Source organism: Manacus candei, unplaced genomic scaffold (assembly GCF_025592945.1).
Source record: "Manacus candei isolate 608988 ecotype Guabito, Panama unplaced genomic scaffold, ASM2559294v1 h1tg000076l, whole genome shotgun sequence".
Classification (NCBI taxonomy): domain Eukaryota; kingdom Metazoa; phylum Chordata; class Aves; order Passeriformes; family Pipridae; genus Manacus; species Manacus candei.
The window spans coordinates 7,640,753-7,662,713 of NW_026138124.1; the positions used below are offsets into that span (position 1 = coordinate 7,640,753).

The 21,961-nt window shown below is 67.3% G+C and overlaps 3 protein-coding genes across 10 annotated transcripts; 1 reads left to right on the top strand and 2 right to left on the bottom strand.

Moving 5' to 3' along the window:
- Nucleotides 1-211: 211 nt before the first annotated feature.
- ABHD15 (abhydrolase domain containing 15) lies at nt 212-3,260 on the bottom strand. Of its 2 annotated transcripts, XM_051810010.1 has the most exons (3): nt 2,317-3,260; nt 1,691-1,863; nt 780-1,183 (listed from the first exon to the last, which is right to left on the bottom strand). In XM_051810010.1, exons 1-3 carry the CDS (start codon nt 3,147-3,149, stop codon nt 909-911), a joined length of 1,281 nt encoding a protein of 426 aa, XP_051665970.1. In that variant the 5' UTR covers nt 3,150-3,260; the 3' UTR covers nt 780-908. The 2 variants fall into 2 exon arrangements, with proteins under 2 accessions (XP_051665969.1, XP_051665970.1); XM_051810009.1 differs by lacking the exon at nt 1,691-1,863 and having other exon boundaries at nt 212-1,183.
- Nucleotides 3,261-3,411: 151 nt separating this feature from the next.
- GIT1 (GIT ArfGAP 1) lies at nt 3,412-12,104 on the bottom strand. Of its 4 annotated transcripts, XM_051809992.1 has the most exons (22): nt 11,940-12,104; nt 8,870-9,003; nt 8,676-8,788; nt 8,487-8,592; nt 8,323-8,409; nt 8,084-8,214; nt 7,914-8,008; nt 7,785-7,827; nt 7,574-7,600; nt 7,230-7,278; nt 7,077-7,149; nt 6,371-6,468; nt 6,152-6,263; nt 5,946-6,073; nt 5,722-5,874; nt 5,415-5,639; nt 5,249-5,302; nt 4,891-4,977; nt 4,716-4,789; nt 4,440-4,622; nt 4,231-4,294; nt 3,412-4,129 (listed from the first exon to the last, which is right to left on the bottom strand). In XM_051809992.1, exons 1-22 carry the CDS (start codon nt 11,989-11,991, stop codon nt 3,917-3,919), a joined length of 2,301 nt encoding a protein of 766 aa, XP_051665952.1. In that variant the 5' UTR covers nt 11,992-12,104; the 3' UTR covers nt 3,412-3,916. The 4 variants fall into 4 exon arrangements, with proteins under 4 accessions (XP_051665952.1, XP_051665955.1, XP_051665953.1 ...); XM_051809995.1 differs by lacking the exon at nt 5,249-5,302; XM_051809993.1 differs by lacking the exon at nt 7,574-7,600 and having other exon boundaries at nt 11,940-12,103.
- ANKRD13B (ankyrin repeat domain 13B) lies at nt 9,024-20,947 on the top strand. 4 transcript variants are annotated; one of them, XM_051809997.1, is made up of 15 exons: nt 9,024-10,571; nt 17,443-17,578; nt 17,829-17,953; nt 18,032-18,077; nt 18,336-18,479; nt 18,602-18,791; nt 18,890-18,956; nt 19,047-19,128; nt 19,197-19,261; nt 19,342-19,472; nt 19,565-19,722; nt 19,803-19,955; nt 20,203-20,363; nt 20,550-20,630; nt 20,714-20,947. In XM_051809997.1, exons 1-15 carry the CDS (start codon nt 10,149-10,151, stop codon nt 20,939-20,941), a joined length of 2,190 nt encoding a protein of 729 aa, XP_051665957.1. In that variant the 5' UTR covers nt 9,024-10,148; the 3' UTR covers nt 20,942-20,947. The 4 variants fall into 4 exon arrangements, with proteins under 4 accessions (XP_051665957.1, XP_051665958.1, XP_051665959.1 ...); XM_051809998.1 differs by having other exon boundaries at nt 20,550-20,626; XM_051810000.1 differs by lacking the exon at nt 9,024-10,571 and adding an exon at nt 13,905-14,079 and having other exon boundaries at nt 20,550-20,626.
- Nucleotides 20,948-21,961: the final 1,014 nt, after the last annotated feature.

A 21,961-nucleotide genomic window follows, 5' to 3' on the forward strand; every position in this document is an offset into this window, starting at 1 on the left:
AGCAAAGCTGTTGCTGCTTTTCCTCTCCTCCTCCTCCTCCTCTCCCTCTCCCCTCCCTAAGGAGGTCCAGCTCCCCGACAAGAGCTCGCCCAGCGCCCGGCCCCAGCGCCGTGGCCGTCTGCTCTGGGGCATCATCCAGGTATGGCCAAGGCCATGCCGGGGGAAGGCGCCCGGCCCCGCCGTGCTGTGCCACAGAGCATTAGTTAGAAAAAACACACACATATCTGCTGTTTTACTATGAACACTGGTCTGAGGTTTCCATGCCCAGCACCACGGTGATGGGCCACGAAGGATTTAACCAGGGGAATTAAAACTCCTTCCTGCTTCCGTGTCTGGTAGCACCAGCTGGTATGAGTGAATCTACAGGTGTGCGTTTTCCTTCTTGTAGAAAATGCCACGAGCACTAACTGGTAAGGCTTAATGTACAGTATATTGTCAGTATTCTGGTATTCTTCTGGTTCAACATACATTATAGCTCATATATAACCTGTATTAATTGTATAGATTGTGCATTTAAAGCTGTTACCAAGTTGTCAGAAAATAAGAGAAGAGAAAAAAAAAATAAGGTCATATGTAATATTTTGTTTGTAAGTATCCTTTGTATCATAGCAAAGGAAATGTTAAAAAAAAAAAATCAACTGTAATAAAGTAATTTTAGTACACGGAGTGTCTGCCTGCCTTTCTGAGCCCCCCGGGGAAGGGGGGCTACCGCGTGTAGGACCTCTGCCAGGTGAACACGGGGGGCTCGGCGGCGGGGCCCCCCCACCTGCGGGGCCGCGGCTGCCCCTTCCTGCGCTCCTCCGTCCGGAGGAACTCGGCCATGGCCCTGAAATACTCCAGCACGGCCTCGTGGCCCCAGCAGCGCCCCGGTGCCCGGCGGGGGAAGCCGCAGTGCCCCCCGCGCGGGGTCAGCAGCAGGAAGAAGTAGGGGCTGCTGCGGAAGAGCTCCATGGGCAGGCTGCGGGCCGGGGGGCCGCGCACGGGGTCGTCGGCGCTGCACAGGCACAGCACCGGCACGGCCGCCTCGTCCGCGTCGCGCAGGGGCTCGTTGCGTTCCCAGTAGACCTCCCAGCTCGTGGGGCGGCTCCGGGTCCGGCAGAAGAGGGATTCCTCCAGCTCCCGCAGCGAGCGGCTGCCCAGCAGCCTGTCCATGTCCACCGCTTCGGCCAGGGACCCCGCGTACCTGCGGGGACGGGGCGGCCGCAGTGGGCTGGGGGCTGAGGGGATGTTGCCGTGGGCTGGGGGGACACGGGGATGCCGCAGGGGCTGGCTGACACTGCTGAGGGCCCCAGGGATGCACCCGGGGGCTGAGAGCTGCGGGGGTGCTGCCATGGGCTGTGCGCCAGCCGCGGCCCTGCACGTAGGAACTGGGGGTGATCTCAAGCACGCCCCACCAACGCTCTACCCCAGAGGTGGTTTGGGGGTCCCATTCCGGCACCTTGCCGAGGATGCTGGAGGGTCCCCACAGCGCAGCCTGGGTGCCATGGCAACGGGAGACAGCCAGCACTCTGCTCCGTTGCCGTGACAGCAGCATTTGCAATGGGTATTGGGAAATGGGGAGGGGGGGCAGACACCCTACTGCCCACCCCCAATACTCCATCCCCGCAGTAAGCACTGTGCCTTCTTCACCCATCTGAGCCTTGCCACAGCTTGACTTGCCACCTGTTTGCCCCAACATTTCAGGGTTTACCTGCATTTTTTTTGGCTCCCATTTGCCCACCAGCAGGGCCCCGTTGCCCCCACAAAGGTCTCAGCACCGCCCAGGGAGGTGCCACTTGCTCAAGGCCTTGGCCCAGGGTGGTGTGTCTCCTGTCCTTGGGCTGCTCCAGCCTGGCTGTGTTGGGCAACAGGGGACCTAGATGCCTTAGGAAGGGAGGGCAGCAGTCACAGCCCCCTATTCAGCTGTGGGTTGACATCACGGTCCCTCCCAAAGCCCTGCAGGGCCAATAACGCGGTGTCAGTTGCTGGGGAGAAGCGACAGTGCAGGGAGAGTGGCCAGCCCCACTCACCCCCTCGGGGTCCAGCACCACACAGGGGCTTCACCACCCCCCACAGCGGTGACAGATTTCCCAGCCCAGGGACGCTGAGATGCTGCCTCAGCCTCAGAAGGGCTGGGAACACACGTGGTGGCCCGGTTGGCCCCATGGCAGCTGGCTCCAGGCTGGTGTTCATTAACCAGCACATTTTGCTGCCCTCAGCACCTCTGCCCCGGCGCTGGAGCTCTGGGTGCTGAACTGCACGCACACCCCCAAAGATAAATGAGGGGTTCCCGGGATACCTCCCTCCACCTTCCCAAACCCAAGGGACCTCACTGACCTGCTTAATCCCTGCTTGAGGTGGAGGAGCAGCGGCCACTCGTAGAGCCAGGGCATCGCAGCCTCAAACCAGTCCCGGCCACGGAAGATGGGGGAGAGGCAGGCGGCGGCAGCCAGGCGGCTGGAGGAGCCACTCTCCCCCAGGTAGGCGAGCAGCAGCCCCGAGCCTGAGCCCTCGCTGACAGCCAGCAGCGAGGCAGTGGGGTGCCGGCACCGCAGGTAGGTCACGGCCTCCCGCAGGTCCCCGGGGTCTCCAAAGGGCTGGAGCCGGGGGGTGGTGAGGGGGCAGCCGTTGTGGCCCCGGCGGTTGAAGATGACGGGGATGAAGCCCCGCTCCAGCGCCCGCAGCCCCAGCTGCAACAGCCCCCCCGTCACCTTCCCAGCAGCGTTGGGGATTAGTAGCAGCACCGGGCTGGAAACCCCCCCACTGCCACCCACAGCCCCCCACGGTCCCACCAGCCAGTCCAGGGCCACCAGCCCAGCATCAGAGAGCTGCAGGAGCTCCCGGGCCACCACTGGCTCCGGCTCAGGCAGCTGCAGGAGCTGCTGCAGCATCTGGAGCTGAGGCCAGCGTGGCCACGGCCACCGTCCCCCCCGCAGCGCTGCCGACCGCCCCAAGCTCCGCACCAGGTGCTGGGCCAGAGCCGAGGGCTTGCACAGCAGCCGGCAGCGCCCTGAGCCCTCCTCGGCCATGAAGGGGATCCCCTCCTCTTCCTCCTCCTCCTCTGCCAAGTCTCCAGGCACCTCCAGCCTCCCTTCCCAAAGGCACCAAGCCAGGAGGCCCAGTACCACGAGCACTGTGGCTGCGGCCACCAAACCCTCTGGGGACAGCATGGAGGCAGCAGAGCCCCGGCCGGCAGCCTCAGTGCTCTGCGGGTTCGCAGAGCGATGGCAGGGCCGGGCTGGGAAAGCCCGGCCCCGGGGCTGGGCAAACAGCAGGGCTGTGCTGGGGATGGCGTGAGCAGCCGCCAGCGGGGCCAAGGGGACTGGGTGAAACGGGAGGGACACGTGGCCAAGTCTGCCTGGCGCCGGGGAGGGGTGAACCCACGGTCCAGGGGGACGGGACCCTCCATGGGCACGGGAGCGGGGCAGGGGGCCCGTGCAATGCTCACAACTTTATTGATACAAATTTACAAGGACACATCTTACAGTGGGGAGCGCAGCCCCGGTGAGGGGCAGGACACCCGGGGAGGGGTTCAGGACACCCGGGAAGGGGGGGCCCACGGGCGTCCCAGTCCAGTGTAATGCCGTGGGTGGCCCCGGGGGTACCGGCCACCCAGAGAGGGGCTTTGTAGGGGGTGGGGGTACAAGGCCACCGCCGCCATGGACAGCTACACAGGCTATGTACTGTACAGGATAAGTTAGGCGCGTGCCACGGGGCGGGCAGGGGGCTGTACAGGGGGACACAGGCACCTACCCCGCAGGCCGAGCACCAGCTCCTTTGACAGCGCAGGGGGCACGGTCAGCTCACCCCGTGCCCCAGTTCCCCAAAAAGGCCACTTGCAGCCACGCTCGCCCCAGGTGGTGGCTGCTGCCAGAGGGAAGGGAGAGAGAGAGAGCGTGGGGCCGGGGGACACGCGGGGGGAGGCGCGGGCTGGTGCTCACTGCTTCTTCTCACGAGTGGTGATGGTGACCAGCTGCTTGGCGGCCTTGGCGATGTCGTAGGCACACTGGATGACCTGCTGGGTCAGGAGCTGGTAGTCCACGGTGGCGCCTGGCTCGGGGGGCACGGTCTTGCGGCACTCGCTCTGCAGCCGGTAGGCGCTGGCGTTGAGCAGCCGCAGGGAGCTCCGCACCGTCTCCAGAGCCGGCTTCTGCAGCAGGGCACAGGACCAGCATCAGAACCCATGCCCAGGAAGCTGACAGTGTCTGGGTGGGGACCATCCCCACCCCAGGGACACACCACCCCTCTTACCTTAGGGAATAGCGATGCCATCTCTGTCACAGCTGAGTGGATCTTCTCCGAGCAGGGCACGAAACTGGGGGCAAGGAGAAAGGGTAAGCAGTGAGCATTGCAGGAGACCATGGCTCCTGACCATAGAGGGTGCCAGGGATGGCCCTGTGTGACCACAGCCCCTTGGTCTGGGGGTCCAGAGGGACCCCAAGGCTGTGCACCAGTCTCACCTGTCATGTTTGGACTCCTGCGCCGCCCGCAGCAGCTCCTGGATGTTCTTGGTGACCTGCTCAGTTTTGAGGATGACGTCCTCTGTGCTGGGCAGTCCAGGGTCCAGCTCCCCGTCCAGCGGGTCCAGCTCATGAGGGAAGTCCTCATCCTTGCTCAGCTCCACAAACCGCTTGCCCTCCATGCTGCAGGGACCGACCAACCCCCTGGGGTCAGTGTCAACTGCATTTCCATGTGTCCCCATGTTCCCTGGCACAGCCCCCAGCCCCAGCACTGACCTGATCAGGACCTCACCCCCCTGCGTGTTGTCGTAGTCGCTGTCGGTGCCGCTGCCGTGCCGGTCTAGCTTGCTCTGCAGGGCAGAGGAACAGCGTCAAGCCCTGCCCAGCCCAAACCCACGCAGGGCCGGGGGTCTCCCCACCCCAAGAGTTACCCCCCTCCCCAGTACATCACCATGTGTCGGGCACCATCCGGTTGGCAGGAGAGCAGCGGGGAGGATGGGGGAAAGGGCACCGAGGAGCCAGATGGACCTTTCCGGATCTGGAGGGGGAACAGAGGGGAAGCCGGTGCTGAACATGGTGCAGAAGGGTTTGGAGCTGACCTCGGTGATGTGCAGGGGAGGACGAGCACAGGGGACACCGCCACCCTGCATGCAGGAACATCCCACAGCCGCCGTCCCTTGGGGAGGTCCCCGGCCTGACCCAGCAGGGTTCAGGGCGGTGGGGGGACAGGACATCCCAAAGGCCACATCCTGGGCAGGCGACAGCCACCACATCCCATGCAGGAGCCGCCCCCGCTGCGGCCCCCTTACCCGGTACACGCTGGCCGGGATGTGCATGGAGTACAGAGCCTCGTCCTCCACCTCCTGGTGACACATGAAAGGTTACGGCCCCGCGGGGACAGGACCCAGCACCCTGCAGGGCTGGGGAGGTGACTGCACCCCAAACCCACCCGCCCGCCTGCCCCAGCACACTCACACCAGGGCCGAAGGGCAGCCGTGTCACCAGCTCCTCCACCGGCTGCCCGAAGGGCTTCAGCACCGAGCCCGGCTCGTACATGGAGAAGGCCTGGCGGTCCCGGCGGTGTGTGGGGGCCGTGCCAGGGGGGTGCCCGTGCTCTGGTCGCTCGCTGGGGGCCGGGGTTGGGTGTGCAGGACCACTCTGCTGCCGGATCTGCGTGTTCTCTGCCTGCAGCTTGTGGATCTGCAGCCAGGAGGAGCGGGGGGAGGCTTCAGCAAGGAGTGGAATACAATGAAGGGGGGGGTCCTGCCGGCCCCGCACCCACCTCACGCTGCAGCCGGCGCAGCTCATCACTCAGGCTGTTGTTCACCTTCATCAGCTGCTGCACCTTGGCTTCAGAGGCAGCCAGAGCCTTCTTCACCTCCAGGTATTCCTGCAGCGTGATGGGGCCGTCCGACAGGTCGGAGGAGTCCATGCTCTGTGGGGAAAGGGGCTCAGCATCGGGATCCCACAGCTGGGGCAGAGGTCCAGGTGGGGTCCAGGGCTCACCCTGGCACGGTTGTTGCGGGAGGCGTTGCGCAGCAGCTCCTGGTCCGTGTCCTCGTCGGACGCGACGCTGTCGTAGTCGTGCTGGTCGTCCAGGTCACTCTGGCTCCGCAGCGAGTAGTCGAGGGCGTCTGGGGGAAGGCAAGGGGGTGCTGAGCACAGGGTGGGGAGGGATGCTCAGCTCCCCCTTGTTGCCCTCTGTCCCTCACCTGTGGGGCTCAACAGACTCTTCCCTTGCTGCCGGCGCTTGGCTTCCCCAAGGATGTCAATGAGCAAGGTGGCAAACTCCCTGGCATTGAACCTGGCCAGCTTCTGCCGGCCCTGGGGGTAGGAGGCAGGGAAAAGGGGGTAAGCAGAGGTCTGGGTGCACGGGGGGGTTCACAAGGCCTTGTGGGGGGGAACCATGAGGCCTGGGGGGAAGGGTTCACCTGGTTTCGTGTGGCCGAGTACTCAGGGTTGACAGGGAGGAAGGGGACGGCACTGCGCTCTGTCACCAGCGTGCTGTGGTTCTGCGTCGTCAGCCAGACTGCAGGAAGGCACCTGGTGTCAGACTCCGGGGGGCTACAGGGGCTGGACCCCCCTGGACGAGCAGGCTGCGGGGCCTGAGCTGGCAGGACGCAGGCGCAGGCGCGGGGCCAGCCTGCTGGGGCTGGGAGCGGAGCCCAGCTGGGCTGACAGGAATTGCCTCCCTCAGCCACCCCGCAGAGCTGGGGTCCCCCCTGCGCCCCCCAGCAGGGACCCCCTGCTCCTTACTCCTTGGGGCACCAGCTCGCCACCACGAGCCAGTGGGGAGAGGGTTTGTCATTTCTGTTGGCACCCACCTCGCCATGGAAACGGGGTGGCCCCCCCCGCCATCCCCCAGACCAAGGGCACCCCTCCAGGCTGAGTTCCCATCCCTGGGGGTCCCAGTACCCACCTCCGGCAGCACCCCAGCCCCAGCACCCAGCGGCGGCCCCTCGCGCTGAGCAAACCTCCCCGGCCAGAGGAATGAAGAAGGAGGGGCCTGCGGTCCCGGCGGACGCATCCAGGGAGGGGGGAGCGAAGGGCTCAGCCACGGCCCCGCCGGCTGCTCCTCCCCGCGCCAGTGACGCCCGCCCCAGCCCTGGGGGGCTGCACCCCCCACCCGCCGCTCACCCGCGTCGTTCTCCCGACGGTCCACCTCGTCGTAGACGTCCATGGCCAGCTCCTCAAAGAGGCGGTTGCTGAGCTGCAGCAGGACAGGGGACGGTGTCAGGCAGGATGGGGGGAGCAGGCGGGACCCCCAGCCCTGCCCCAGCCCCCACTCACCGCCTGCAGCTTCTTCTTGGCTGCCTTGGCCAGCTCAGAGAGGTCCAGGCTGGGGGGTGCAGGGAGGGGGGGAGAGACGAAGTGGGGGTTATTCCTGTCCCGTTCCCACCAAAACAGTCCCCAGCTGTACCCCACCAGGACAGGGACCTCCCTTCAGGCACTGGGGGCTTCACCAAGCAGGGCTGGCGGGCAGGCACAGGGGGACAAGGTGGCAGAAGGCGAGCAGGACCCCCCTCCCCGAGTGCCCCCCAGGTGCTGGGCTGGGCCGAGCGGCCGGGGCTGCAGGGGGGGCCCATGCCAGTGGCATGGGGGGCCCCCGGAGCCAAGAGCCGAGCGGACAATACCTCTGTGCCATGCACTTTGGGCGCACCCTGCGCTCCGGAGAAGGCAGCGGAGGGAAGAACAGGATAAAGGCGGACGTTAAACGCGCGGGCACGCTGACCCCCCCCACCCCACCAGGGATGCTCCAGTGACAAGGGTCCCCCCCTCAGCCCAGCGGGGACGCTGGGGGGGACATGGGACAGGGTGGCAGGGCCGCGGGCACCAGACACTCACCTGTCAGCCATCTGCGGGATGATGTAGTGCCCATTCTTGTGGTCTGTGCAAAGAGAGGGGTGTTGAGCGGGGCCTCGTGCCCCCCTTGCCCCCAGGGTAACCTCCCCACCTCAGGACTCGCACACTCACCTGGTTTCCTGCCGCAGAGGTAGAAGGCCAGCCGGTCGGTCAGCTCATACTGGCACTCCACCAGCCGCTCTGCCAGCTCGTGCTGGGCTGCCTGCCTGTGGGAGGGCGGGCAGGGGTAACGCCCACCCTAGGTGGGGGTGCAGGCAGGGGTGCCCCTTCCCCACCCTCACCTGGCATAGTCAATGGGGGTCCGGCCGTTCACGTCGGGTGCCCCGGGGTCGGCGCCGTAGACCACCAGCAGCTCTGCCTGCAGGATCTGCCCGGCCTTGGCGGCCACATGCAGTGGTGTGGTGCCCTTCTCCTGCAGGCATGGGCAGCCTCAGACCCACAGCCTGCCTGTGGGACAGCGCTCTGGGGACCCCTAAGCCCTGCACCACCCCTAGAGCCTCCAAGCCCCACCAGCGCTCACCGGGTGGAAGAAGTTGGCCTGGGCGCCCAGCGAGAGCAGGCGCAGGCAGGTCTCCAGGTTGCCCGTCCGCACGCTCGAGTGCAATTGCTGTGGAGGAGAGAGCTGGTAATGGGGCAATCTATCCCCCCAGCCAAGGGGGGGGGGTCCCTGAGCCCCCACCCCACCTTGCTGAGGTCCTTGGCAGTGACACCGTCGTCATCTCGGCAGGGCAGCTTGTGGACAAAGGCCAGCATCTGGTACTTGGCACGGATGAACTCCGACTTGGTGGGGCTGAGGGGGGCAGCAGGTTTTAAGGTGAGGAGTGGGGTCCCAGACAGTGCTGACCCCCTCCCCACAGTACAGGGGGCACTCACTGCACTTTGTCCTGGGGGTTTGCCTTCCGGCGCCCGCTCTGCACCTGCGCCGGATCCAGCAGCGAGTGCTCCCAGATGGAGTTGGCCCCATTGCTCGCCAAGGTGTGCACCATCTGCGGGGGACAGGCAGGGCCCAGTGGGCACGGGGGGTCCCACTGTGCATCTCCCCACGTTCCTGTGTCCCCAGAACCCACCTGGAGAAGGGTGGCGGGCCAGGGGCTGTGGCGCAGGTGCTTGACGATGGAGATGTGGCGGCCCAGGCTGCGGTGCACGCTGCAGCACTCGTCACAGATGAGCACCCCGCGGTTGATCGACGCCCAGCCAGGGTCTGAGGGTGGCATGGGGTGTCAGCGGGTGTCCCCTCCCCAGGCAGTCCCCTCCCCATCCATCCATCCCGCAGGGGGGATGCGTTGCCACAGCAACCATTTCCCCGCAGATGGAGAGGGGCTCAGCCCATCACCAGGGGAAACCCACAGGTTTCCCATAGCAACCACCAGCCAAAAGGGGGGCAGGGTTTGGCCCCCCACCATCAGGAGGGCGGCCAGTGGCAGGGATGATGCCAGCATACCCTGAGCAGGGGCCCTCTGGCTCACTGCGATGCCACGCACCCCTGAGCCCCTGGCTGGGTGTTTGGGGGGTCCTGGACGGGGGCAGTGTGCCTCCCCAGTAGGGGGGCACCCCCAGTTTGTGGGTTCCCACATAGGGTGGTCACCGAATCTGCAACCTCGGTGCCCCAGTGCAGATCAGCCCCCCAGGGCACCCTGGCTCCGGGGCAGGTGCCACGGCCCCCCACACTGCCATGCCACCCCAGCCCCGCCGCTGGCCCCGGCCGGACTGGAGCCCTTTGTGTCCCCGCCGGGAACAAAGGACCGTTTGAGCAGCCGCGCTGGCCCCGCGCTGGCACCAACCCCGGCACTCGGCACTCGCGGGGGCACTGCTCCCAGCCAGGCGGCAGCTCCTCACACCCGCACCCCAAAAATGGTCCTGGGGACTGCGGGGTCTTACCCCATGGGGTGGCTGTGGAGCTGCAGCTGTCCACAGCAGCATGAGGGCAGGATTTGGGGACCCCTGCATTGGGTCACAGCACTCCCCTCCCGTGAAACGCAGCCAGGCACGGGGTGACGATGCCGAACCGCTCCCGGGCATCCCCTCTGCGGGGCACCACGGGGAGCCCTGAAACCCACTGCCCAGCCCCACCACCCCTTGTTTCTGTAGGTCCTACACAAACACCATGCTACCCCATAGGAGGGAGATGCCCCAAGCCCGGGGGGTACAGGGCCCGGGGGGTTGGCAGCAGTGGCCGGTGCGATGGCCCTGAGGGGTGACAGCGGCCCCACGACCCCCCAGAGGAAGGCAGGCAGGCAGGCGGCCAAGCCTCCTCCACTTCCTTCCTCCCTGCGGAGTCCTGGACCCCTCCCCACACGCCCCCCAGAGCCCTGAGGACACCGTTTTAGGGGGGCACGGCACCCTGCCATGCTGCAGTGCCCTGGGGCCGGGGTGGGGTGGCCGGGGGAGGGGAGTGGTGGCCCCCCCAGCCTGGCAGCCCCGCGCACACAGATGGCAGCGCCTTGGCAGCCGGTGCGGCGGCATCTGTGCCTTCACACCCGCTGCCCACGGGCACCGCCGGGAACAGGACGCTCTGTGCGGGGGGAGCCGGCCCGCGGCCCCCCATCCAGGCGGGTCCAGAGCACCCCTGGGGCAACAGCCCCTCCCGCTCTGGGGTGGGATGTGGTGGGATGTGGGTGGGCATTGCAGCAGCTGGGGGAGCGCTGGCATGGGGACACCCCAAACCCTGGAGAGATCCTGGAGTTGAAGGGAGCTCCTGGCACCTCCACCCCTGCACTGCAATGTGGACTGACACTGGGACCCCCAGCACTCAGCCCCGCAGTGATGATGGTAGGGCTGGGGCCAGGCAGCATCCCTGCATGGGGCCAAGGGAGCTCGGGCACAGGGATCAGGGCACCCCACGGGCACCCCACCATGCAGGGCAGGGCAGCACATCCCTGGCAGTGACAGCGGGTGCTCCCGGTGTGGTAGGAAACGGCCTCTGGACTTTATAACTCATTTCCTCCCATGGCTGCCAGGCGATAAGAGATTGGAAGAAACTGGTTTCCATTTCCCCTCGGCCGCGGCAGGGAGCCCCGGCACCGCCCCGGGAACCCCCGGCCCCCCGCTTGCCCGCCGGCACGGGGGACGCCCGGAGGCAGGGCAGCCTCGTGCCCACGCGTGCCGACAGCTCTCCTGGCAGGATCCGGCCATTGGCACGTGGCCGGAATAATTTCGGCACAGCCTTGGCCCGCGGGCAGCTTTCCGGGGCCGGCTCAGAGACCCGTTCATTCATTGCCGTGGGGGCCACCTGCACTGGCCACGGGCAGGTTTGGGGTCCAGCCCTGGCGCGGGCAGGGTTTGCGGGGGGGCCAACCCCGCCGTGACGCCCACGGGCGCGTGCCCAGCGTGGGGGCTGCGGGCACCGGCACCGCCGGGGAATGGGAATGGTCTTGCCCAGGCTCGGCTCTGGCTTGCAGCGTGGCGGCCGCCCGGCTCATCCAGCCAGCACCGCCAAGTCCGGATCCAGCTGGGGTGGGTGCTGGCTGCGGGGTGCTGGGGGGAGTAGGAGAGTTTCCCCCTCTCATCCTGCCGTTTTCAGGGTCATCGGTGCCTCTAGCACCGACCGGCGCGTCTCCAGCCTGTGCCAGCAGCCCCCGCGCTGGGGTGTGAGCGCTGTGGGTGGTGCAGGGGGGCGGTGGGTGAACGCGGGGTGCACTGGAGCAGCACGGAGGAGGGCATTGGGGGGCATCGGGGTCATGTTTGGGGCGTACTAGGAGATTCTAAAGGAGTAAAGGGGGTGCACCAAGGGGGTCACGGGCTTCGGCAGGGCGTTGCACTGGGGGCACATCAGAGGGTTCCTGGGGGGCAGAGCAGGAGCTCCATGGGGGTCCCTTAGATGTGCAGCGCGGGGTGCAGGGGGGAATCACCGGTGAGGGTCCTGGGGGCACCCAGGGGGGCACAAAGGGCCCTGGATGTGGGGTGCAGAAGGCGAGGCAAAAGGGTTCATGGGGAGCAGACTGGGGGAAAGCACCTCGGGGCGCAGAGGGGGCTGACCGGGGTGCGGGGACGCACCGGGGGGTGCCTTGGGGCGCAGAGGGGGCTCACGAGGGTGAGGGGAACGCACCGGGGGGGCGCAGGGCAGGCTCCGGGGGGGTGCAGCAGGAGGCGCGGGGGGCTGGCGGGGCCGTGGCGGGGCCGGTGCGGGGGGGCCCTTACCTGGGGCGCTGCAGTCGGCGCACACCTCTGCCCGCGGCGCCTTCCGGGACATCCTCAGCGGCGAGGCGGGCCCGGGCCCGGGCCTCTGCGCCAGCGTGGGGCGGCGGCGGCGCCCCCGGGCCCGCCGGGGGAGCGGCGGCGGGGAGGGGGGGGGCCGGGCGGCGGGGCGGGGCGGGGACGGCGGGGCCCGGGGCGGCGGGGCCGGGGGCTGCCGGCTGCTCCCAGCGCCCGGCGGCTCCGCAGGAAGCGGCGCAGGCCCGGCCCCGGCGGAGGAGGGGCCGCACCGCCCCCGCCCCGCCACCGGCAGCGCCGCCGCGGCCGCCCCGCACCGGCACCGGCACCGCCCCGCACCCGGATCCGCACCCGAACCCGCACCGGCGCCGCCCCGCAGCCAGACCCGCACCCGAACCTCCACTCGCAATCGCGCCCGGAGCCCGCACCCGAATCCACACGGTCACCGGCACCGCTCCGCACCGGCACCGCCCCCGCCCCGCACCCGCACCTGCGTACGCCCCCAGGACAGCCCGCTCCCGGGCACACTACACCTGCTGCTGGGCATCACCCTGGTCCTGTTTCTGGTCCCGGGCGTCCATTAGTCCTGACGCCAATCCCCGTCCTCAGTGCCTTCCCGCTCCCCTTTTCAGTCCAGGGCACTGCCCTGGTCCTGCTCCCAGCCCTGGTCCTGTTCATCCCGGATGGATGGTTCTGGTCCTGGTCCTAGTCCTAGTTCGGGTCCTGTGCACTCCAGTCTCAGCCCTGGGCCCCCCCACTTGCTTCAGTCCTGCTCTGGGCACTCGTCCTAGATCCAGCACAGCCCTGGGCACCTCCAGCCCATTCCCAAAGCCACCTCTGGCACTGTTCACCCAATCCTGTGCACCCTCCCTCCTTGTTGCCCCATCCCGGATACACCCCAGGGTGCAACATGGGCAGCCAGGGGCAGACCAGGGGTCCCAGAACACGGGGGTTACCTGCGTGCTCCCCAGGACACTGCAGTGGGGATGTGTGGGTTGGTCCACAGCCCCGGGCTGTTCAGCAGGGGATTTTGGGGGTGGGGGGTGGGAACTGGGGACCATTTGGGGTCTGTTCCCTAACTGTGACCCTATAAGCACTTGGAGCAGGGGGGACACCCCAGTACCATGGGGGCCCCCCAAACAGGTGTGTGGGGGTCAGAGCCCTGCGGGAGCCAGGGGAGTGGGGTCAGATCCTGCCCCCAGCACGGTGGGGCAGGCGGGGTGACCTCACCGTGGGTGACCGAGGAGATGGCTCATGACGTCATGGGGCAGCGGGGCTGGCAGGGGGTGGGGGATGCTGTGCGGGCACCGGGGGTGGGGGGACGCGACCACTGCCACCGCCGTGGCAGAACGGAGAATAATGATGTCGAGGGGGGTTCCCCCCGTGGGAGGGTGGGGAGCAGCGGGGCGGGGGGCCGGGAGCGTGGCGCCGGCGGAGGCTGAGGCGGCCGCGGAGGCCCAGCCTCGCATTGTTCTCGGGCGGCAGCCGGAAAACGCGACGCCCGCCCGGGAGAGACGCAGGCGGAAAAGGAAACGGGGCTGGGGGCCCGTGCCTGGTGCTGCGGGGGCGAGAATCGGGGTCCCCCCACGACCCCCGCACGGCCCCCACCTGGTCCCCACCTGCCGCCTTCGCCCCTGTCCCACCATGTGCTCGTGCCCACTGCCCCACGGGGCGAGTGCGGGTCAGCTGGGACAGGGAAGATCAGCCTGGGAAGCGGGGGAATTTGGGGAGGATGCTGATTGCCAGCGGAGTGTCCCTTTGCAGCCCCTCTGCGGGGTCGGAGGCCGCGGTGATGGGCCGAGCGGTGCGGGAGAGGGGCCACAAAGGAGGAGGATGAAGATGAGGAAGAAGAAGGGGGCGATGCCGGGCAGGGCGACTACAAGTCCCATGAGGCCGGGCGGTGCGGGGGGGCCGGGGAAGCACCGGGCGGGAGGTGGCGGCCCGCCCCGCCCCGCGCCCCCCCCGCCCCGCGCCGCCCCGCGCCGCGCCCGCCGCGCCGCTCCAGCATGCACGGAGGATGCTCGCGTCTTGCTCGGGCAGGAAGGGGCCGGAGGGCAGGTACCCGCTGCACTACCTCGTCTGGCACAACCGCGCCCGTGACCTGGACCGAGAGCTCAGCGCCAAGCAGGTGGGGCGGCGCGGGGACACTCCCGGCACGGCACGGCCCGGCCCGGCTCCGCTCGGCTCGGGCTGATGCAATGCTCGGAGCCGGGATGAGGATGAGGATGGAGATGAGGGGGGTGATAGGGATGGCGTCGCTCTCTGCGCTGGCAGAGCTCCGGGAGTGTGGGGTGCGTCCCCACCTGCACCCCGCGACTGTGTCTGCTGCCCCCGGGGCTGGCACGGAGCAGTGGGTACCACCCGCGGCTCCCCTGCATCCTCCGGCACACACAGCCCCGAGCATCCCTCCACACGTGTCCCCAGCTCCCTGCTAGGCCTCTGCAAACCCCCGAACCCCAACCCGCACCCCACTTCTCCGGGTACTGCCACCTCCCTGGGGTGCAGTCACCAGCTTGCCACCGTCAGGTTGAGCCCCTCTGAGGGGGGGACAAGGACCCTGATGCTGCTGGGGTGCAGCCCCCCATCCCCACGAGGCCAGGCAGGCTCTTCTCAGTGTGAGGGGACTCACTGTGTCCCTCAGCCCGGGAACCTCCCAGCCGCCTGGTCATGGAGCAGGGTGCGGGTGCATCCCCGGCGGGTTCCCAGCCTCCCTCTCCCCCATGGCGTTGCAATTCAGGTAATTAAAACCCAACCCTGAAGATGCAGGAAACCGCAGGCGCTGGAGGGAGGCTGGCGGCGGGCTGTGCTGAGCATCCCCACTCCCTCGGCCCAGGTCCTTGCACCCCAAGGCGCTGAGGGCCATGCTGGGTGGACTCTGGTGGTGCAGGAAACGGGGGTCATTGTGCCGCGATGCTCCCGCCGAGATGCAGGCGATGGCTCCCGCCACACCCGCCTCCATTGTGGGGTCCAGCCGGAGGCTGCGCCAGCATCGCCCCGGTCCCCCACCCCATGGCCAGTGGTTTCATTTCCGTGGTAATGTGGGGTCAGTTTTCCCAGGAGCCCGGCGCGGCAGAGATCAAAGCTGGGCTCGGCAGACGCGGGGAGGTGGAGGGGCTGCGAGGGGGGCTCTGACCCGCTCACCTGCAGAGAGGCTCTCTAACCCCCCAACCTGGCCAGTGGAGGGGCTCTGCCATGGCCCCCATTGGCATTTGCAGGGTCAGAGCAAAGCCAGCCCCGTGTGCCCCGCAGGGGTGCATGGGGGGGCCATGGGTGCTGCAGGCCAGACTCTCTGGCAGGTGGGGGCTTGGGGGATGGAGGTGGGGGCCAGCCCAGGCCCCCTGCTCTCTCCAGGGCATCCAGGGACACAGCTCAGCCCTTCTTACTGCCAGAGCATCCCCTGGGTAAGTGGTTGGGGCTGGGGCTGTGTGTGATCCTGGGGGCTGGAGGTCCCTCTGTTTTAGAGCTCTGCCCTTCTCTGCCACCCCAGAGACCCACACAGGGCAGTGGCTCCACATCCCCCCAGTCGAAGTGCAGGTGTTTGGGGTTGGGAAGCACTGGGGCAGCATTGCTCCTCTCTTCCCATAAGAGCCCTGTGTGGGTCACCCCCAAATTGTCACCATGAGCTCCCGTCCACAGTTTCCTCCACCAGGGAGAGAGGGTCAGCAGGTCTCCAGGGCAGGGACATCACGAGGATGTGGCAGGCAGTGACACAGAGCCTGTTGTGTCAGGACACCCCACGCCACAGCCTGCCCCATAATGTATGACAGGGACCCGAAGCTGCACAGGGACAGCAGTGCCTGGCACCACCTCCCCATGCTGGCCCATGTCTCTCACTCTCACCCAGGAGCAGGCACTGGGGTCCTCCAACCCAGGGACAACCCCAGCAGATGGGACGTGCAGTGCCACGTGCCCAGCTGGCACAGGAGGAGTGGCCAAGCTGCCGTCCTGCGCTGCTCCGCTGCCACCCCAAAGCCACCGACATCCCTGTCCTCATCCCCAGGGGGTGTCACACCCCCATGATGGGCAGCACCTGGAGGTCTGTGCCGCAGCCCCCAAGCTGGAGCCACCCCAGCCCCAGGACCCAGGACTGAGCTCTTGCTGGCAAAAACTGGGTCACGCTGTGTCCCCTGGGGTGGCTCCAGCACCGTGTCCCCAGAGTGGGGACCCTCATCCCACCCGGCGCTGGGGCCAGGCTGCAGCTGGGGAGCCCTGCTGAGCTTGCAGCACCCGCCCCCAGCTGGGGGGCAATAGCTTTAATTAGAGTCATTTCATTAGCACAATTAAGAAGCAGCAGTCGCCTGGAGAGCGATGGAGCAGCACATTGACTCCCAGGAAACTGGGGGGCTGTTTTGCTCTGGCAGTGTGGACACACTGGGGGGTCCCCTTGCCTGGTGAGTCCCTGGGGATGCAGCCCATGGGAATGCCCAGCGTGGACAGGGATGGGGACATTCCTGGGACAGCAGGACTGCAGGACATGCCTGGAGAGAGGCAGGGACATGCTGTGGGTGAGACCCTGGGCACCGGGGAGCCCACACCCCATCTCTGCCCATGCCAAAACACTTCTGTCTGCCCAGTCTCAGCTGGCCTCTTTGGGTCCTGCACCCCCAGTTTGTTCTCCTGGAGGTGGCCTCCCCAAAACCCATGATTTGGGATTTGTCTCACAACCTCCTGACCTGGCAGCATCAGAGTGCCCCTCTCTGGGCACAAGGCTTCTACGCCAGCTGGGTGCTGGGGATGCAGAGGGTGGGCCAGGCCCCCCTGAGCTGTGTCCCCTGCCCTGGGCACGGGTGTGATGCTGCTCCTCACATGGGGAGCGGGGCCCGTGGGTGTTGGGGGTGCCCACCGCCACCGCTCAAGGGATTCCTCGGGGCTGGCTGGGTGCCAGGCTCCGGGTTTGGCACAAACAACGGCAGCCCCAGCGGCGGCTCCCCAGGGCCCCGGGGATCCTCCGAGCAGCCGCTCCGCTCCCGCAGCCGCCCGCCCCCGGCTCAGGCTCAGGCAGGGGAACACGTGCGCCCGCCGCAGCCCACATCGCCCGCCGCGCTCCCGGCCCCGGTGGAGGGGGGCTGCCGGCAGCTGCTGCCTGGCAACTGGGCACAGCCCCCCCCAAATCCCAGAGGTGCGGGCTTTTCCCGAGCTTGCAGCTGCATCAAGATGTGCAGAGCTGTGTGCACTGCACCAGGGGCATCCTTGCCCCCGCTGCCATGCTCCGTGCCCCTGCTCCGTGCCTGCGTCGGGGGTGCAGTCCAGCCCTGACCGTGCCGAGCTGTGCTGGGTGCTGGCAGCCACCACCGTATGGCAGTGGCTGCAGGGAGCAGGAAGAGGCTTTTGAGGTGCATCTCCTGGGGGGAGCTCAGGGGTGGGGATGTTCTCTGGGATAGCGTCAAATGTTGGCTGCTTTCTCTGTCCGGGAGCTGCACATCTGTGGGAGGCTGCTGGGAGCAAGGTGTGGCCACCCTGGTGATCCCAGAGCCCCATTCCCTCCTGGCAGGCCGACATCGAGCAGCTGGACCCCCGAGGACGCACCCCACTGCATCTGGCCACCACACTGGGCCACCTCGAGTGTGCCAGGGTGCTGCTGAAGCATGGAGCCGACGTGGGCAAGGAGAACCGCAGTGGATGGACAGGTAAGCAGGTGGCTCGTTGTTTCTGTCCTCCCTCAGGCTCCCCTGGCACAGGCACAGAAATGGGCATAGGGACAGACATGGGCATGGGCACAAGCACAGGCACAGGCATGGTCATGCTCACCTTGGTGCTGCAGCTCCCCAGGGGACCGTTCACATGGTGGTCCGTGCCTGTGGCTCCTGCGCAGTGCCCAGCTCTGCAGTGCCATGTGTGCCGTGCCATGGCCCTGGGCACTGCCCTTGTGCCCCACAGTCCTGCAGGAGGCCGTGAGCACCCGTGACCTGGAGCTGGTGCAGCTGGTCCTGCGCTACCGCGACTACCAGAGAGCCATCAAGCGCCTGGCCGGGATCCCCATCCTGCTGGAGAAGCTGCGCAAGGTACCTCCCTCCTCCCGCGGGGGCTGCGGGGGGACTGCCAGCCACAGGCTCCTCCTGACCCCTCTGTGTGCTCCACAGGCCCAGGACTTCTACGTGGAGATGAAGTGGGAGTTCACCAGCTGGGGTGAGCTCAGGGCAGAGCGTGGCTGTGGGAGGAGTGGGAGTTTCCCAGCAGAGTTTCCCCCAACCCTGGCACCCATCCCCATCCCCAGGGCAGGGGTCCCCTGCCCCTTTACCCCCCAGACACCCCAAGCTTGCAGACCCCCATCCTGCCAAGGCGTTGGGTTCCCCAGGTGCATCCACCACCCAGCTCAGTGCTGGCAGCCCACTCGGGGGTGCAGGTGGCCCCATCCCTGGCTGGGCTATCGGCATCTCTCCCCAGTGCCTCTGGTGTCCAAGATCTGCCCCAGTGACACCTACAAGGTGTGGAAGAGCGGCCAGAACCTGCGGGTGGACACCACACTGCTGGGCTTCGACCATATGACCTGGCAGCGGGGCAACCGCAGCTTTGTCTTCCGAGGACAAGGTGAGGTGGCCCCAGGGGGTCCCCCCACCCTCAGCGGGGAGTGCTGGCAGAGTCTCGTGGGGCTGCAGCGGGGCCAGGTAATGTGGTGGGGAGCGTGGTTGTCCTGACCCTGCTCCCTGCAGACACCAGTGCGGTGGTGATGGAGATTGACCACGACCGGCGGGTGGTCTACTCGGAGACGCTGGCCCTGGCCGGCCACGACCAGGAGGTGCTGCTGGCTGCTGTGCAGCCCACGGAGGAGCAGGTGATGGGGCGGCTGACAGCCCCCGTTGTCACCACCCAGCTCGACACCAAGAACATCGCCTTCGAGAGGTGGGCAGGGGTGGCACCAATCCCACCCCCAGGGGTGCGGAGCACCTTGGGCTGTCCAAGCAAGCCCATCCATTGCTCACGGTGCTGTGTCGCTCCAGGAATAAGTCTGGGATCCTGGGCTGGAGGAGCGAGAAGACAGAAATGGTGAATGGGTACGAGGCCAAGGTGAGGGGCAGCGGGGGTTGAGCCGCCCAGAGGGGCATGGCCAGTTGCAGGTGGGGGTTTCCCACCTCTGCCATTCCCCTCCTCATCCAGGTCTATGGCGCATCCAACGTGGAGCTGATCACGCGGACGCGGACTGAGCACCTCTCGGACCAGCACAAGGGCAAGAGCAAAGGTGCAGCTGGCACGGGCTGGGTGGGCAGGGCCCCCCTGGCTCTGCCCTCACCCCCTCCTGTCCCACAGGCTGTAAGACCCCTCTACAATCCTTCCTGGGCATCGCTGAGCAGCACGTGGGGCCCAACAACGGGGTGAGTGTCCCGGAGGTCTGGGAGGTGGCCCTGCAGTCAGACCTCCCCTCCTCACCCCACCGGGCTGTTCCCCCACGCAGACACTGATCACGCAGACGCTGAGCCACGCCAACCCCACCGCCATCACCCCTGAGGAGTATTTCAACCCCAACTTCGAGCTGGGCAACCGGGACATGGGACGGCCCATGGAGCTCACCACCAAGACACAGAAGTGAGAGGGGAAGGAGCAGATGGGGACCCCCTTGTGTCCCCACCCCCAGGGAGACAGGCAGGGATCTGCAGCCCAACGCCTGTGCCCGTCAGGTTCAAAGCGAAGCTGTGGCTGTGCGAGGACCACCCGCTGTCCCTCTGCGAGCAGGTTGCCCCCATCATCGACCTCATGGCAATAAGCAACGCGCTCTTCGCCAAACTGCGGGACTTCATCACCCTGCGCCTCCCGCCCGGCTTCCCTGTCAAGATCGGTATGGGGGGGAACTCTGCTGCTGGCCCAGCTGGCACAGCCAGCTTCCCTCCCTGCTTTTTTTTCTTCCCCTTCCTGCAGAAATCCCCATCTTCCATATCCTCAACGCCCGCATCACCTTTGGCAACCTCAACGGGTGTGACGAGCCCGTCAGTTCCCTGCGGCACAGCCCCAGCAGTGAGGCGCCCTCACCCAGCAGCGACTCCTCCAGCGTCAGCAGCTCCAGCTCCCTCAGTATGTGGGGTGAGAGGGAGGGGTCCCAACAGGATGAGTCAGACGTGGCTGGTGAGGCAGGGTGGGAATGGGTCTCAGCGGGGTCAGGGGGACACGGCTGGTTGAGAGGGAAGAGGTCCCAGTGAGATGAAGGGACCACGGCTGGTGGGGTAGGAGTGGGTCACAGCAGGGTGAGGGACACGTGACTGCTGGGGTGGGAGGGGGTCCCTTGGAGTGCCCAGCCGTGCCGGCTCCTGTCTCCCCACAGCCTCGTGCCGAGCGTGCGAGATGGACCCGGCGCTGTTCGAGGTGCCGCGGGGGTACAGCGTGGTGGGCACCCACCAGGATGCCCTGAGGGAGGATGAGGATGACCTGCTGCAGTTTGCCATCCAGCAGAGCCTGCTGGAAGCTGGCAGCGAGTACGACCAGGTGGGCACTGCCACCCTCTCCTCCTCCTGCCTGCCTTGGCTGGAGGACTCTTGCTCATCCCATCCTGGTGTTGCCCAGGGTGTTCACCCCACATTTCCCTATCCCTGGTGGTGGGGTCAGAGCTCATCCTAGGGGGCTGGGTTTTGGGGTGCCACTCTCCAAGCACCCCTCTGCCACCGACCACAGGTGACCATTTGGGAAGCACTGACCAACAGCAAGCCGGGCACCCACCCCATGTCGCACGAAGGCCGCCGGGGAGACAGGTTGGTAAGGTCCGGCCAGTCCCCCTGGGGGGTGGGAGTGGGCACCAGCTCCACAGGGACCCCCGCTGAGCTCCTGCTGCCCCCCAGGACTCCCCAGCACACGGCGGCCCCCCGGCCCCCCGTCGCCCCGTCCCCGGGGGGGGGCAGGGGGCCCAGTGCCCTGTTCCCCAGCTACGCAGAGCAGCTGCGTCTGGCCATGGCCCTGTCGGCGCGGGAGCAGGAGGAAGCGGAGCGCCGGACGCGGCAGGAGGAAGAGGATCTGCAACGGATCCTGCAGCTCTCGCTGACGGAGAAGTGATCCCGCGCCCCCACTGAGTCCCTCACCCACCCCAGAGGGGATGGGGACACAGCCAGTGTCTGGGGGCACAGAGGGGGAGCGGGTTGGGGGGAGCCAGTCCAAGAACTGCAGAGGTCAAATGGGGAGGCGGGGCAGGATTTGGCCCTGGTATGGGGGAGAATGTTGCCACAGCTGGGGCAGCAGTGGGTGGGGTGGGGGCACCCCACAGCAGGACAGGTTGGGGGTGGGTGTCAATCCCGCACCTGTGGTGGCGGGAACCAGGGAGGGCAACTGCACAGACTGTATCCCCTCCCCAGGACAGCCCTGGCCCCCCCAACTGCCCTATGGGGTGCTGCTCAGCACCTCACCCCAGGAAGGTGGTGGGGGCACATCCTGCCCCAGATGGGTGGGGCTGCCAGTTGCGTGGGGTCCCGGGGTGCCCCCAGAGCCGGGGGCCTCTGCCCAGTCCCCTCTTCCGCCCCTTGCCCAGGCGCTACCAAGTGCACTTACCCGGGAGCTGCTCTGCCTGCCAGGGGGTGGGGGGGGCTCAGCCCCATTGCACCCCATAGCCAGTGTGGGGCTGCACAGCTGCCCTCCACCGCAGTGCGGGGGGTCTGCTGGGGCAGCTGAGGGGGTGCCTGTGAGAGGCCACCCGGTGTTCCCCCCCTTACCCCCTGCTCACACCTCTCCACCCTGCTCAGATGCCCCCCCTTGGCAGCGCTGCACCCCCTCGTCCCGGGCACTGACCCCGAGAGAAACCTTACGTCAAATGGTGCTAACCCCGGCCCCCCGCCCCAGCTGCTCCCCCTTTGCACACGGGGGGCCGGGGGCTGCGGGGTGGGGGGCTGGGCTCACTCCCCTGGGACTTTTCATAGCCCCCCACCCACCCACGCACCCCACAGCAACATCTGGGCCAGGGCCGGGGGAGCCCGAGCAGCTCCGACCGCGGCCAACACCAATAAATGCTCTTTAATGTTTGTCTCTCTTGGCCTCCCTCCACCTGTGCAAGGGCTGTGTGGGCAGCAGGTGCTGGCAATGGGGGGCAGGCAGGACCCTCT